The sequence below is a fragment of the Coloeus monedula genome (genome assembly GCF_965178545.1).
Source record: "Coloeus monedula genome assembly, chromosome: 3".
In the NCBI taxonomy this organism is placed as follows: domain Eukaryota; kingdom Metazoa; phylum Chordata; class Aves; order Passeriformes; family Corvidae; genus Coloeus; species Coloeus monedula.
The window spans coordinates 40928059-40945071 of NC_138783.1; the positions used below are offsets into that span (position 1 = coordinate 40928059).

Here is a 17013-nt window from a genome sequence, read left to right on the forward strand (position 1 = left end):
GGCGACCGCCGGCTCTCACAGAGCGCCGCAGACCCTCCACCTCGCCCCGGGCCGGGCCGCCGCTGGAGGGCAGAGCGCGGAGGGGCGGCGAGCGAGGGGCGGGCACTGCCGGGCCGCGTCCCCGGCATGTGAGCATGCCGCGCCGGGAGGAGGAGGAGGAGGGATTCCTCGGTCGGGCCGGGGGAGGTTCGCACTGGAGTTAGCGCCGGGCAGGGAGGAAGAGTGAGCCCTGCCGGAAGCGGCGGAGGGGCGGCGGCGCTGGGAGCCCGCGGTGCTCCGCGGGCAGCAATGTAGCTGGGTGACAGCGGCCGGAGCGCGCCGCCTCCGCTGCCAGCGGGCCGGTGCGGCGGGTCGGGAGCCTCTCCGGGAAGGCGGCAGCCGCGCCTCGCCTCGCCGCTCCCCCGCTTTCCCCTCGGCGCCGTCTCTCGGCGCGGCCCTCCCTTCGTTCCTCTCTCCCTCCCTCCGCCGCCGGCCGGGGGGCTGCGGCCGCCACCGCTGCCATGGGGCTGCCCACGCTGGAGTTCAGTGACTCCTACTTGGACAGCCCGGATTTCAGGGAGCGCCTCAAGTGTCACGAGATCGAGCTGGAGAGGACGAACAAATTCATCAAGGAGCTGATTAAGGACGGCAGCCTCCTCATCGGGGCCCTGCGAAGTGAGTCGGGCGGCGGGACCGGGGTGGCTGGCAGGAGAAGGGGCTTCTTTTGTTTGAATGGGCGCCGGGCGCGGGCTCCCCTGCCGGCAGCCGCCGAAAGGCGCTTCCTCAACTTTCTCTGCCCCGCGCCCTCCCTTTCTCGCTCCCGCTGCTGTGCCTCGCCTCGCCTGCGGCGGGCCCGGGTGGGTGTCCCCGGGGAGCGGGGGAGGCGCGGGCCCTGCCCCGGCCCGGGGGCCCGGCCGCGCCCTCCCCGCCGGGACCGCGGGCAGCGCGGGGGCGCCGCCGGGGCGCGGACCGGCCAGGTGGTCCCGCCTGGGGATGCGGGCAGAGCCCGGGGTCGGGGCTGGGGCGGAAAGTCGCGGTGCAGATCGCTGTACGGTACGGACCAGGCGTGGAGTATTGCGGCGGGGTCTCTTCTGGCACGCCGGCTGCTAGTTGCGTGTCTTCAGATAACGAAGATGTCCGTAATAAGTGGGCAAAGCAAGATAATGAAGTGAATTTATACGGAGTGTTTCTATCTTTCCCCCCCATACTCACGCGTCTTCGTGTGGTAGATTAACTTTTATGTATTTTGAAAGGTTCTGAGAGCAGAGATAAACACGAACAGTGTAGTGCTTTTAAAAGTCTGTGAGTTGAGCAGTGACAGCTTTCTGTGGCGTGAAAACGGCAGTCATGCTCTGAAGATCATACAGTGAAAGCTAGGAGTTGCCCAGGAGCGTCACTAGACTCGGTTTGTCCTCCCGACCTGTAAACCTTGTCATCTACTTGTCTTTAAGTCACTTTTGACTTTAAGAGATAAAACTAGACTTTAAGTCACCTGTTGCCCAAAGTTTTCCTTCATGGAGAGCAGAGAAGTAACTTACAGCATCTCTTTTTGCAAGGTGAGACAGTCAAAGGAAAGAATCGCTTTAATCCTTAAAAACATCTGCCAAATGGACATCGTGTGCTGGTTTTTGTAGGGTTAGGGGTAGCAGTACCGTTTGTTATGTGGACAGGGGACAGGTGTTACTCCGAGCTCTGTAGCTCTTAAGAGCTCTTAAGAACTGTTTCTAACCTGGAGTCTAAACCCAAAGATTGTGTCCTTACCTAGGAGGTAAAAAATTGTGAGGATTTTATTTACCCAACAGTAGGATTGAATTATACTTGTTCATGCATCAACCGTGTATTTACAGCATTGCATTTACATAAAGCAGCTCCTGTCTTTTTGAGAGTTTTTTTTCATATAAGTCCATGTATTTCTGGGCACATCAAAGTTTTAATGAGTAGCTGGGTACAAGCCTAATATCTTACGTGAGTTTATACTGGATTTAATAAATTCCTGGACCCATGCCCACAGGATGTGAGATGACCGATTACACAGAAATATTGCTTATGTGTGTGTGTATCAGTCTGTCTGTATCTCTAAAAACTCATTGGTACTTTTTTTTTTTTCAGGCAAAAAAGTTTTAGTTGTACTTTAAGCCTTTCTTGTTGCTAAGAAGCTTTCTTCGTGTAACAGAAAGTCTGAGCTTGTTTTAAGTAGTAAAAACTTACTATTACAAACCTGGTCCTATAAAATAGCATGCACAAATAGTAATGACAGATTAGGATACCACATCAGTACTTTTTTGACCTCGACTAGCAGTGAGACCTGACCGCTTCAGGTTCCAGATCAAATATGAACAAACACAACTTTCTTCTTAGGCTATCTGAAGACAGGCCGAGAGTTTGAGGCTGTTAAGCCTGGAGAAGAGAAGGCTCTGGGAAAAATTTCCCAGCTTTCCAGTAGCTAAAGGGGGGCATACAAGAGCCAGAGAAGGACTTTTTACAAGGATATGCTGTGAATAGGCCAATGGGTAATGTCTTTAAATGGAGTGGGTAGGTTTAGATTGGATATTAGAAAGAAATTCTTTGCTGTGAGGGTAGTGAGGCTCTGTAACAGGTTGCCCAGAGAAACTGTGGATGCCTGATCCCTGGAAAAGTTCAAGGCCAGGTTGGGTGAGCATTGAGCAACCTGGTCTAGAGGGAGGTGTCCTGGCCCATGGCAGGGGGTTTGGAACTTGATGATCTTTAAGGTCCCTTCCAACCCAAGCCTTCAATGAGTGTCAAAGACAGATTGCAGTAGAAAAAATACTGTATTTGAGAAGTAAGTTGAACCCTCATTCTGAAGTGAGTAATCCCATTCGTTTTGGGGAGAACACTTAGGAGTCCTTGCAGGATTTAGAACAATATTTCTCTCTTAAGTAATGACTACTTCATTTGTAAGTTCTCATGACTTTTAAAACTTGTCGTTTAAATGTTATTCTATTTGACACAATGCTTATTGTATCCTGTATACAGATCTAGAATGTTGTGTGTTTTTTACCCTTAGAAAAATAAAGTCTGTTCTGGTACAGTAGGAAATGTTTGTCCTTTTGTTCATTTCAAATCCCTTAATTTCATGACTGTGCCTTCTATAGAATATTGCCTTAATTCCCATGTTAGGGCCACTGGGGAAATGTCTGGATTTTTCTCAACAAACTAGAAATCCTGATCTTATTCTCTGCAGACTGTTGTAGATGCGGCAAGAACAGTGTACCTGTTACAGCAAGTAACACTATTGTATATTTCTAGAGCACAGAAATTTTATTTGTTTAAGCAAATTAGCTACTCCTACTCACCTTTAAAGTCAGTGAAGTGTGGAATACTTATGCCAGCCTTCAGTTTTTTTAATTTCTTTAACTGTGTTTGAAAATCAAACTGTGAAGTAGTTGAGTTTAGTGATAACTCTGATTTGATTTTTGAGTATTTAATAACCTACAAGCCCAGAAGCAAAACAGGCATTATTTACCATGTTTTATGTCTAGGTGATCTAGGATTTTTATTTACACATCATTTTGTAGGATCAGTTCTGATGGGGTAAAAAAATCTGGACTGTGCTGCAGAGCTTCAATGGAAATGAGTTTTGGAACATGTCATCCCTGACCATTCATAGAGAAGAGACAGTGAAATTGACTTAATGCAGTTAGAAAACACAATAATATTTTAAAGGTTGCTAAATGTAAGTTCTAGCATGGTTTTTCAGGTAGAATTGAACTTCTGTATTACAAATGTTCCAAAATATTAATATTTGCACAATCAAGTATTGAAGATACTCTAACAATGCAATGTTTATAAATACCTGACAGATTCCACATAAATTGAAGGTAGAACAAATAGGCTCAGTGTAGTATGCAGATATATTGCATTTTATTTGGAGTGGTCCTAAAATGAGTCAGACTTTATTTTGATGTGGTTCTGCTGCATTAATTCTGGAGAGTGCTGGTTTCCAAAGTAGCATGCAGAGCTGTAATACTGTGTTCCATGAAGCAGCAGTTGATTCTTGTGAATGCAGTGGGAACTGATAAAGCTAGGATTGATATAAAATCATCAGCAGCTTTTTCCTAGCATTTTTTGCAGTGTTTCATTGTCTTTCTAAATAAGCAGGACTCTGTGAGTAGCCCAGAACAACACAGATGATATGTTTCAATTTAGCTGGGTGTTAGCATCCCATCCATATGCCCATTATGCCTACTTCAGCCTTGTCCTACAATTAGTATTTATAGCTATGGACTACACTTCCTTTTTCAAATCAGCTGAGGTACTAAATGCATTAGTATCTCTTGAAAGATTTAGTTTATGCATATAATAGACTTTCCTATTATATTAAAAATTTTTCTTTTGACAGAGATTTAGCCCTGTGTATAGGCACATTTAAGTAGAAGCATATATATAAGCAAATACAGTTTTTTAGTGCACTCAGAAGAGGATTTTTGTTGTTAACTTTGGAATTAAGAGGGTAAAAAACTTTTTAGAAAAAATGGTTTCCTGTTACAACTGACCTTCTTGATTATTAGGTAACAGTTGATTTCATAAGTTATTCAGTCACCTAATTTAATAGATCTTTCAGGTGCGTGTTTAAAGTGCATATTCCTAAATGCTTCACATTGTGAGGTCCAGCTGTAGAATGACTCCTAAGGCAGAATTGATATTTTTCCTTCTTGTTGATTGCAGGTTGTTTTCAATTAAAGCATCAGGTCTATTTTTTTTCTGTACTTTTTCCCAGTCATGTACTTTAAAATTTCTTTGTAGTTGTCTTCTGAAAAAGCAACCTAGTCTAGGGTGTTGTCCTATAGATTATATAGGAAATTCCATTACAGAACTACTTATATGCTTTTAATTTCCATAATAGGACTACTGACTTGCCAAAGTTAATGAATATTGTATTAAACAATCCAGAAAAGTGACATGCATTGTGTACAGGTGATCTTATGGCTCACTGTGTGCAGAAGCATTCTGTTTCTCCCTCTGATTTTTGAGGCCCTCTCCATCATAAGTCCTATCAAGTTCACTTATATAGTTCAGATGAGAACTGCCTAAGTTTTGGGTTAAGTTGGGTTGAAAGTTCAGTAGGTTTACAGCTGTTTTAAGTAATACTATACTTTTTCAAGTCTTAGTATGATACAAACAGTAATGCAGAGCTATGGTGTTATATATACATGTAATGTAAATAAGGTTTAGCAGATAGCTTTAGGATTTTGTAATTTAGTAGCAGTTGTTAGTTTTATTTTACTACTTGACACAAGGAGAAACAAGATGGAAATTCTGTCTTTTGCAAGGGTTGCAAGGGGGTGTTATTTACCAAGGTTTTATAGAAATTTCACACAAAGAAAGACTGTATTAAGTTGCTTGGTGTATTTCAGGGTTTTCAGGGATGATTCTCGTCTCTATTAAACCTAATTATAAAAGTACAGTGATGAACCTGTTTATACATTGGGAAATTTTGGGGATTAGTTGCCTGGAAAAAAAAAAAAAAAGGACAAGATTACAGCATAAGAACTTAGGATATTTTTATGTCTTTGGGGATTTTTTTTCATGTAAAAAACAAAACCTTTGTATCTTTCCAGAGACATGCATTTTCCCAGATATCTTAGCCTCACATATTTTCATGAGATTATGTCTTTGCAATGTCTTTTCCAGATTCTAAGTGAAGCAAGACTGAGTTCATTGAGTAGTAATTGCTGAAGTTTGATAGCAGTCGTTCTCCTTTATCTATGTAGATTTCTTAGTCCCTAAATATATTATTCCCAATTTTAAAAAATGTTTCCCTCTTTGTATACATAAAGATGTGATGCTAACTAAACTAGACCATATAATCTATGTTGTTCTGGGGTATTCCCAGATTCCCACTTATTTAGTAAGTAAGCATTCACAATAGTCACCAGCAGCTTCATGGAGCACATGTGTGGTCATCACATCTACTTCAGCCCTGTCCTACAACTAGTATTTGCAGTGAGAGACTACATTTTCTTTTTTCCCACTAAAAGGAAGTTACTCATTGCCATTAGTCTTTTTTTTTTGAAGTTATCTGTTCCATTGCTGTTCTGTTACTTCTGATGGGCATTTGCAGGGTCCTGTGCAACCTCTGCTGGTGTCTGCATTATCTGTGGATTATGGATGTAACTTCCAAAAACAATTCCATCAGTATTCTGCCTTTTATGCAGAGGTACCAACAATAAGCTGGTTGGTGGCCAGAGAAGGATCTTAATTGCTTCCTCTAGTGTTTAAAGCAGCTGCAGTCTGTATCATATTATCTTTAGCCAAATATATGTGAAGAAAACAAATACCAGGATCTAGTGGACTGTTACAGAGCGCATTATTTTCTTGCCATCACATGGTGTTTCATTTTGAACCAGTAGTACCTGCAAGTGAATTTCCATACTGTCAGTAACGATTATTGTATTAACAAAGACCTTGAATGACTCAACATGGGTGTTCTTAAGCCTTAATATTGAAACTGGTATTCTTTAGAGAAACTTTGTAATTGGATTATGTCAGGCTACCGAAGGAGCAGTTTTGAGTTTCAAATGCCATATGAAATGATGTCTCTGCTTGAAGAAAATATTGTGGATTTTTTTATTTTAATTAGGATTTTAAAACTGATTTCTTTAAAAGGTCAAATTTAATCTGTTTCTTAATGGGCCAGTTGGCTTGTTGTCTACTATGTGCTTCATTTGCTATGAATAAGATAAATGAATTATATTAATAAGAGACCAGCTGCTTGAGGAATATTGTCTTTACTACAATGGAAAATATGATGCTGTGATCACTGAACTTGTCCAGATCTCTTGGGTTTTTGTGGGCAGAAGTGCTACAGCAATTTGCAGTTTCCTGTTATAGTAAATAACTTCGTATTCATCCTCTGCAGAAAAAAAAAATACAGAGGACAATACAGTCTTTCTTCCTACTGAATAATAAGCCAGTGCTATATCTTTGTCTTTCTATTTTTCCTATATTCTCAAAACTGTAATTATAAATAAATCTGGAATATAAGGAAATTTGGTGTCATGGATTTACTTTATTAAATCCAGTCTCCTGCTAGTATTACCTAATGTAATCCCTACTTGTCAAATTCCATTTTAAAAACAATTTTATCCTTTCTATTTCTGCTAGAAGGCTGTTCTAGAACCTTGTTACTCTGAGAGTTGGGTACCTCATTAAAAATAAATTTAATCTGGAAATTCAAACTTGTTTATGCTAATTTTCCTTTCACTCAACATTTCTGTACTGTTGTTTACTTGGATTTGCTTGGTGAATAATCACATCCTTTTGCTGGACTGAACAAGCTGTTCTCATCCTCTCTTCTAAGTGGTTCTCTGGTTTCTTGGTCATTTTAGTAGCTCTTTTCTATGCCTTTTAAAATTCACTTTTAAGTTTTCAAGAGCTTTAAAAGTAGGGAAAACAAAACTAGCGTAATATTTTTCGTAAGTTTTATCTTTCCTCATATTCTGTGAGAACATCAATCATTAAATGAAATCAATGGTTACGGTCCTCTTTTGATTATGTGGTATTATGGCTTCCTCAAGTGTGTCATTAAAGGCGAAAAAGTCTCAGCATCTTACAGGCAGTAGCAATGAAGTATATATTTAAACTGAAGAAAAATAACTTGACCTTCTTCCATGTTAATATGGAATTGAAGTACTGTTGGGCAATAATGTAACCTCCCATTGGCACCCTATGAAGTGCAAATAGCTTTCATTAGAAAGATACATTTCACAGCACGTTATAAACTCTAGGCTATGTTACAGCGTAGTTTTCCAGATTAGTCAGAAGTTATCAATTTAAATCACTTCCCTCTCCTGAATTATGCAGACTTGTGTTTCACAGGACACAAAAGCTTAAACATGTTACTGCACTCTGGTGTTTTGCTTAATATAGTTCTGACATGGGAAAACAGTATGGAAATGCTGTACGTCTTAAGAAGTCTTTTCTTTTAGCTCAATATTCAAGGCAGGATACAAGGTGCTGCAATGCCTCTGTCATATAGTTTTTCCTACTACTGATGTTAGTTGAATTGCAGGTTGGTTAAAGAGAGGTTTGCCCGCCAGATGTGGATTGTAGTGTCTGTTTACAAACGTACTCTTGGTCTCTGGAAGATACTATGTAAATTAAAGTAGGTATCACCATTAGGATTAATTTTCTACTGTGAAAGCATTTACTTAAAGTAAACATCATGAAAAATAAAACAGGTAACAATAAGAAGAATCAATTTGTGATTTTGCCAAGAGGTTGGACCAGATGACTCTTGAGGTCCGTTCCAACCTGGTATTCTATGATTCTGTGATTTGATCTTGTGGAACCATCAGTCTGACAGGAGATCAGCTTCTGGTGTCTTCTTGCAGAAGCCACCTCTGCAGTACTCCTCCGCCTCTACCTTGCCTTGAACCAAATAAAGCTCTTCTCCAAGTATTTTCCATGCTTCTGTCTTTGGAAGAGAAACATTTTGGTTCCTAAAAAGCAGCTGCTGTCCAGGCATTTGATGACTGAGAATTGTTCTGTTTTTGTTGATAGGGACAGGTGAACTTAGGAAAAGAACAGGGGAATGAATTATTAAAAAGTTGCAAATTTTTAATTCTTTTACAGTAAATCTTAGATGAGGTGGTCATTCAGTTGACCTGTTTAGATTTCTAAGGATATAATTTTTTTATGATGACTTCTTCCTGCTGCTTTCTGCACAGAAATACCTGGGCAAGAACCTGGTTGCTTCTAGAAAATGATCAGATATAAAAATCATCTTTGCTCTTCTTCCCTATGTCCTCACCCTTGCCACTATCTCACCACCATGCATGGAAAAACCCCACAAATCCTTGGTAAAACAAGCAATACAGGGGGTAGGGTTTCATAGTAAAGACATTTCCTTTGAGTCAGCTGAGTTCTTTGTTTGCTAATCGAAAGTGCACAAGGGATAACTGGATGTATTTAAACTTTTTTTTTTTTTCCTGCTGTAATAATTAGATTAATTTCAAGAAGTGGCCAAATGTCAGTGTAAATATGTGCAGATCAGTTCTTAAAAGCCGCAGTTCTTAAAAGTGCAGATCATATTTAAATGAAAGAACAGAGAGATATGTGATGTTGTAGGGGTGCATGTTGATGTTCAAATGCCTTCCTAGATTATCAGTGTTGTCGAGGCCTTTGGAACACTGGGACCTTGCTATTCAAAAAGTTTACATTCCTCTGTAAGTCCATTCCTTCCATCTTCTCACCCTTTTCTGTCTTGCCTTATTTACCTTTAGCCTTTGTTTACAAATGATGAGGAGGAGTCAAGAGAGGTAGGAGTAGGGAGAACACAAGAATTCATCTTCTGTGGAATTTACTATTTGTATAAACTGTTTAAATCCGTGAGTGTTATAGAGGGGTGATCTTCCTCTAAGCCTAAAATTACTTCTAGGTTGCAGGGAGCATGCAGAAGAAACTTGCTGCTTTGAAAAAGAGTGCTCTGAGCCTGTTCTCTTCTTGAGCCTTTTCATGTCTAGAACCACTGCCATTAAAACAAGCTGTGTAATGATACTTAAAGAAGAAAAGAAAATAAATAACTTTCTGTGCTCCTCTTGTGAATTACCAGTTGGCCTACATACACAGGGAAGCTATAGAGCTATGTCGCTTACCTTCCGGGAAACCTTGAAATAAGTAAGACTTGAGCTTTGCTGTAGGAGTGGTAAAATCCCCTTATTCTGGAGAAGTGCAGAAGTTATGAGAACATTTGAGAGACTGATACTGCTGAAACATGTTTGTGCAAAAATACATCTGTTCATTCACGAAGTATTGTCAAGTTTTTTACCTTCTAGGGTAAATAAGAAGTATTTATAAAATATTTTACCTCTAGGTTGGGTATTAGGAAAAGTTTTTTTCACCCAGAGAGTGGTGTGCACTGGAACAGGCTCCCCAAGGAGGTGATTATGGTACCAAGCCTGCAAGAGCTCGAGAAGTGCTTGAAAGGCAATGCTCTCAGGCACATGTTGGGATTCTCGGGCTTGTCCTGTGCAGGGCCAGGAGTTGGGCTTGGTGAGCCTTGTGGGTCTCATCCAATTCAGGATGTTGTATGAAGCTGTACTAACTTGCATACTACTATGAAGAATCTGTTTTAGTACAGAAAAAGAAAAACAAACTAATGGCTTCTTAATAAAAAGTAATAGTTAGCTTATAATAAAAATTTCAGTTCGCTCTGTGTACTCAGAAATGCTTTTGTGAATCTCATCTCATGGTATGTGCTATTTGCATAAAAGGCAGTGTCATCAAGAGTTGGGCTTTGTCATTTTCAGTATTTTATTAGTTGGTTTCTCCATCTGAGTTGTGCTTTGAAGAGCCAGAGAGTGGGACCAGGCAGAGATGCAATAGTACAAAACAGATCCAAGGAAAAGAATTGCTGCTTTCAATTGGTATCAGATCTGGTTAAATAGGAGTTGGTTTAAGCCACAACAAAGTAGGTGGGGTTAAAATAATCTTTGGGCATATTAATATTTGATTAACTGTGTGCACATACTGAAATGTAATATGGCTTCTTCACCTCTCCTGTTTTTTTTTTCTTCTCCCAGTTTCAGCATATTATTGACCAAGCCTGATGGTTAAAAGTAGGGAAAAATAGTGCAGTTTGGTAAGCATCATGAATGCCTGATGTTTTTTGACTCATAGGTCTTTGTCTAGGAACTACTGACTGGTTGTATTCGTACAGTTTGGATATAAGAACTTGTTACCTTAATTTGATAAATTTGTTGATGTAAGTCAGTTCAACTGAAGTAGCAAGGAAATGAATGTACTGTAGCTTCTCAACATATTTTCTTCTTGACAATAGCCAGTGCTTCACTCTGCTTTTTAGAGGGAATTCCCTTGCTGCTTTTTGTTTTTAAAAAGTATGGTGAGACTTCTGTGTTGGAAAACATGCTTTTCTTTTTTGAGAGTTGCAAATTGTTAGAATTGCAGCAAATCACTCTTTGTTGTCCTTGCATAATCTGTTTGAAGACATTTTCAGCAAGTCAAGAAACAGCAAATGTGGCATGCCCCCAGGGCAGCTAACACTGACTATGGAAAGTAGTTGGCTGGTGAAGGGGGAGTTGAGTCCATTTAATAAGGTGAACATGGCCTTGCAGACTGACAGATGCCAGAGATGTATGATGTTTGCAAGTATTATTTGAGGAGTTTTACAGATAGTTTTTGCATTTATCGATGTTTAGTCTGGTTCTGCTGCTTGTTTTCTGGAGAATGCTGAAAAATTGTGAAGGCACAAAGAAGACCCTTTGAACATTTGAAGAGCATCTGAAAATGCTTCAGCTTCTTGAAAACTACGAATACCATATAGCGTATGTTTTTTGCCATTACTTAATCTGAAAGTTAAAGACTTATTTATATCACAGGAAAAAATCTTGATGGGAAGTTTCTCTAAGAGACCAGTGTGCATGAAGATCCAAGTGTTGCCAGAAGCTATACAAATTCAGATTTTAAACCTGCAACTGCAAAAGTAGTAAGATACCTCCTTAAGACTATAATGGACTTTTCATTGCTGGAAAATCTTAAATTGTTTGGATTTTTTTTTCCCCGTAAGTTGCAGTCTTGTTCACTTATACCTGTTGGACTTGAAGTATTAAGTCCTGAAACTCCTGTTCAGGGTATGAGGCTTGTTGATTGTCTTGCCTTAAAAAGAAATGTTTTGAGTCTACTTGCAAATCACGAAGTTACATTACTTGAAGGTACATGTGTGAGTGAAACTTTTCAGTCTGTGAAGAATACATCCTTAAGACATTTTACAGTTTAATCTTTTTCATATTTAAAATACTTGCAAGTAAAGCCTCAGATGGTTTCTTCTGGTAGTTCTTACTTTGTTATCAGCGTTGTGATACAAAGTGGAGGTGCTATGCTGTAATAACTGTCTTGGGGAGATGTTTTTAGTGTCTGGTTTTGTTGGTTTGTTTGTTTTTTTTTTCCACTTTCTTAGTTTTGAATACTAGGCTGTATTATTTTAGTATATATACATGCCCGTGCAAATATACATTGAAACAAAACCAAATAGCTGAAGATGGTAATACTATGTTTCTTTTCATATATAGAGACACTAAATAAATATGTTCAATTCAAGTTGCTGTCTTACAGGCATGTAAAGATAGCAAACCTAACATTTTTCAAAGATTCTTAATGTCCGGAAAGTGGGTTTAATAACTTAGCTTTGTTATGCTGTTGAGATAGATATAATCTGAAGTACTTCAAAAACCTTAAAATTCTCACAGTTCTTGTATATACAGTGTTTTGTCATCGATTACCATGACTGGTTTAATTGGAAAATAGAAAATACTGACAGAAGAACGCAGAGGTGTGTCTAAGCAGATTCTTATAGGCATAAATATGAGCTTGGCAATAGACTTAATGAAGTTTTCTCACAAATACAGTCAGTATGGTTGGGTTTTTGCTACATGAGCTTAGAACTGCTGCATCTTCATGCTGTTTGGGAGCCTAAGGTCAAATGAGAAATCCAAAATATTTCATTTTATGAAGAGGCGTTTAGGCACAGCAGTACATTTCCTGTTTACATAGCCAAATCTTTTTTTGTATGATGAGAGATTTCCTGATACAGTCATACAGAATTTTTGAGTTTGCACTTTCAAGCTGTAGCTTCTGTTTCTTAGCTGAGTGAAGATGCCATCATCTGCACCCCAGCGAGCATTCATTTTCCCATGAACTGATATGATGTTCGTCTAAGTCTTATCACCTTTTATTTATCCCCAGATTGCAGGGTGGAAGATGAAAATGTTAAGGTCATGTTCAAGAAATTAGTTTAGCATTTATTTTTTCAGGTTTAATTGAGAAGTGAAAAATTACAAGTTTTGTAAAGGTACCTTTTTTTGCCATTCTTTTTCTTTTGTAATCCAAGAGACACATTGGTCTCTGGTCTAAGTGAATGAAACCCACAAATTGACAGAATCTACTCACTTCCTTTACCTCTATACAACCTAAGAACTTATGGTTTTTATATTCTTGTGCAATGTGGATAACTGGACATAGTGCTACTTTTTCTGGTTAGGGCCTTCTCTGTGTAGTTGAAATGCAGCAGGTTAAAATGTGTTTATTCTTATTCTATTTGCATTGCTACAGCACAACAACGATGTAATTCTTTGTTTTGTTGATTCAGTTTGTTTTACTCTTGTCTCTTAATGCAGCTTATCCCAAATCTCCCTGGGAGAGGTAATCATCTTAAATTTACTAAAATGGCGTTGCAGAGGATGTGGTTTTTTCCGCCACCAGGTTTCTGACAGCTTCCAAATCATTTGTCAGTGAAATATGCATTATGCTGTCACAACTCCTCCTAACTGACACTCCAGAGGCTCTTTGATGCTCTCTGTGAGAAGCCAGAGTTGTCAATGCACCTTGAGACTTCAAGACTGTTTTACAATAAAAACTCACTTGCATGCCTACTTTTATCACTTCTCTTGAGTCATTATGGAGCTCTGAGTACTGTGTTGCTGGGTCGAGCATCAATTTTGCAATGTTTTCTAGAACATTTAACATTCCCAAAGGAATCTGCGTTATTTTGATAAACATTTCTCTTGTCCCTTTGTAAATCAAAATGGCATTTGAACAACAATTGCATCTGTACAGATGTCATGAAACACAAGACAGGAATGTTACTCTAACTAGTGAATGGGTTGGGGGGATGTTTTAGTAGCTTGATACTTTCTTGGTTGGTTGGTTGGTTTGGTTTTCTTTTTAAAACATACTGAGCGATTTAAATCTTGATCCCCCTGCCCCATTGTGGGGTATGCAAGAGGGGCTGAGTGCAGTGAAGAGGGGCAGAGACTATGAGGTTCTGCACCAGTGGGAGTTGGAGTTTCTGCATATCAAATCCCACATCTGGATTCTATCAAAGTTAAACTAGTTGTATGCTAAGTTCTTGCCTTCCTTCTTGTCACAGTTGTCCCACAGTGAAATAAACCTTGTGACTTGGGGAGATTTATCTTTAACTAGTACATCTTTCTCTGGTTTTGCTGTTTATAATCATGTGTTGAGTAATTTAAGTGTCTTGTAAGTGTTATGGGGGGATTTCACTTCCATCTCAGTTTCTACATATGCCTTTAGTTTGAAATTTAAAAAAAGTTATTATCTATGAAAGCATTAAATACCATTTGTAACATTTGAGTTACTGTTTGAATGTGTTTGATTGGGGTACTTATGAAACAGGCACTTTTAAGTGTAGGAGTGAGATCTTAAAACAGTTGATGGGTATATTGTATTAAAATAGCAAAGGTATTCAGCATATTTTTCTGAAGCTAAACAGATTCTTCAGATAATCCCTACTAACAGTGCAGTAGAATTTTTTATGCACTGTATGTCGTGCTGCCTGCAGAAGTGTTGTCATACTGTTTTGTTAAATTTTATTAAAAGTATGTTAGCTCTTTAAATATGAAGTCTTCTATTTCTGTAACTCCTTATTCATTCCAGTAAGGATTGTATTTGTGCCTCTCAGAGAAATTTAGGAGGGGGAATTTATGGTGAGGTACAGATAAACAACATGGAATTTGGTCTCTCAGAAGTTCGCTTCTGCTTCTAAAAGGATGTCAAGTATATGGAAAGTTTGGTTGTTTTTTTTAACAAACAAAACTCCATAAATTGATAAAACATGTCTGCAGAACCTGATTGTTTCCCAATGAAACAAATTAATGTAGTCAGTAATTAAGTCCTATTATTACTGAAATGCAAGTTTCAGATTTTGTGAGGATACTTAGGTTTAGAGTTGTGTCAGCATCTCTGCGGTCTCAGCACTGTGCCTTCAGACTTCCAGAATAAAACTGGGCAGTTGATGACCGTCACAGAAGTACTGAGCTTCTATAACAAGTCAAACAAAGAGACCCTCTAAATTGCATAGGCTTCTGCTAAAGTTTCCCCAAGTGTCCTCAAATAACCCCTCAGAGAGGGATTTATCTTACGTGGGTTGGAATCCAGGTGCCCTGTTAGGCTCCACACCAGTCTGTGACAGCAAGTGAGGAGTTTCATGATTTAAGTGTGGACTGCAAATCCTTTGTTGTATGCCTGCTGCTTGGTTATGTTATCTGACAATGTCAGTTTTGGTTCTATGAGAAATAGTGACTGTTGTCTGTATACACTGCCTGCCCTGTTCATCTGGATTTGGATGATTTTTTTTTTAAGGTCTTTCTTTTGTTTCTTCGTTCTTTCAGGTTTCTTTCCTCAGCTACTTTGAAAAGTTCCAGTTTAGTTAGTTTCTGCTTTTAAGTTAGCAAATCCACCCTTTGGTTGTCCTTTGAAACTTCTTTATGGTAACTGTGCCCGTTCTAAGTTAGATTGGAAGAAACTTCATGGAATGTTCAAGGGAATAATGCATCAAATAGTGATAGTTTCTGCTTCTGGCATTCTTTCTCTCCTAGGCCTTAATATTTGTGACTGTTGCTGATTGTTGAGTTGATATTATAAAGTAACTGCCTACAGTGACTCCAAGATCTTTCAAGCAGTATTAAAGCTAACGTAAATAGCATCACTGTGTAGATATATATTTTTTTTTCTATGTGCATTAGTGTGTGCTTCCTAAATGTAATTTTCCTGTATCACCTTACCTCCTTGGCATTTAAGATTGTGACATCCTTCTGCTGCTTTTCAAGAAAGGAAAAAATGAAAGCTGATTATGAATACATGTATCAGCAGCAAAAAATGTTACTCAGTGTTAACACCCTTTTTCCAATTTGATCTCCAGATTTTATGATGACTCTGATAAATAGTAAGACTCCTTTGAGATTCAGAAAGGAATTATTTGGCAGGAAAAAGAAGTGTTAATACAGAAAATCTACTAAAATTTGATTCCGTTATAGGAAGCTGCTGCAACTGAGTTAAGTACTTGTTGCTGCCTTCATGCCCTGGCAGTTGTAAAACCAGTTTGGTTGGTCTATCCTGTGATATTCCAGATCACTGAGTATTTTACTGGCTTAAAGCCCACATCCTCTTGTGTTTCTTTCAAGATAAATACTTTACACAGCTGGAATATGCACTTTGCTGAGTTCAGTACTTAGCAAAACTGAAGCTAAAAGAAGAATCTTCTGCTACCTTCCTTACAGGTCTACTACTGCCCTACCTTGATCTTTAAGTGAAAATATTTGTTTGGACTGTAAAATATTATGAGGATTGTATAGGTTGCTAATGATATTTTCATAAGTGTAAAAGAGCAAGAGCTAAAAGCTCTTGAATTCTCAATGGAATGTGATTTTTTCAGAAATGTGTATCTCGTCACTGAAAAAGTTGTTGTGCAAGTACCTTGAGGTATTGCTTATCTGTGGAAAGATGATAAAAAATGGAATCTGACTATTGTGGACATCCATGTTATGTTTTTTCATGCAGTAGGACAAACCCATGAATTATAAAATTATGTTTTAAGTATATTTCGGGAAGCTATATACCAGCTAGTAAAGTTAGCAGCTGCATAATCTTTTAGCCACTTGGGTAATTCGGTTCAAGGAGACTTCTTAAGCTGAAGACTTTACTAAATTTTCTTGCTAAGGCTGAACTTTTGAGGGTTATTGGATTTTGTTTTTCTTTGAGGGAAGAGAAGTTTCATTTTTCATGTTAGAAGCAGGAGGAGGAAGGATTAGCACAAAGAAAAATAGGCATCTTGAGTGTCATTACTGAAAAACTGGCACTGTAAGTCCTGGTTTTTGTTTGACTTAGTTGGTGTTCTATTTCTAAGTAACTGTGTGCGTATTTTGGTGACCTCCAAAACCAATAGGAAAATAATTCTCAATGAGACTATTTATGACAAACTTAATATTGGTTCTCTCATCTATATTTATAGTTACTGTTTCCCACACTAATTCTGAGAGCAGTCGTTACTTGTCTTTACCCAGTTCATAATTAATAATCCACAGGGATTTTTTTAAAAGAAATTATTTTCAGTCTTTATGGAAATTAACAGCAGAATACACAAGATTAATTTATATATTTAGGTTGAGGGTATGATACCAAAGTTAAATTTGCTAGCTCTTTGGCTGCTAAGTAATGAGTGTGACCGGGTAGCATAGAGGTAGCTCTGATTATATCAGT

The 17013-nt window shown here is 38.8% G+C and overlaps 1 protein-coding gene across 1 annotated transcript in view; it reads left to right on the forward strand.

The window, feature by feature from the left end:
- Positions 1-500: 500 nt before the first annotated feature.
- Positions 501-17013, forward strand: part of ARHGAP42 (Rho GTPase activating protein 42) — a gene marked incomplete at both ends in the record, with an annotated part of 144051 nt that continues 127538 nt past the window's right edge. The window contains one exon of the mRNA XM_082278463.1: positions 501-654. Within this exon, the coding sequence (XP_082134589.1) occupies positions 501-654 (154 nt within the window). The remainder of the gene's footprint in view (positions 655-17013) is intronic.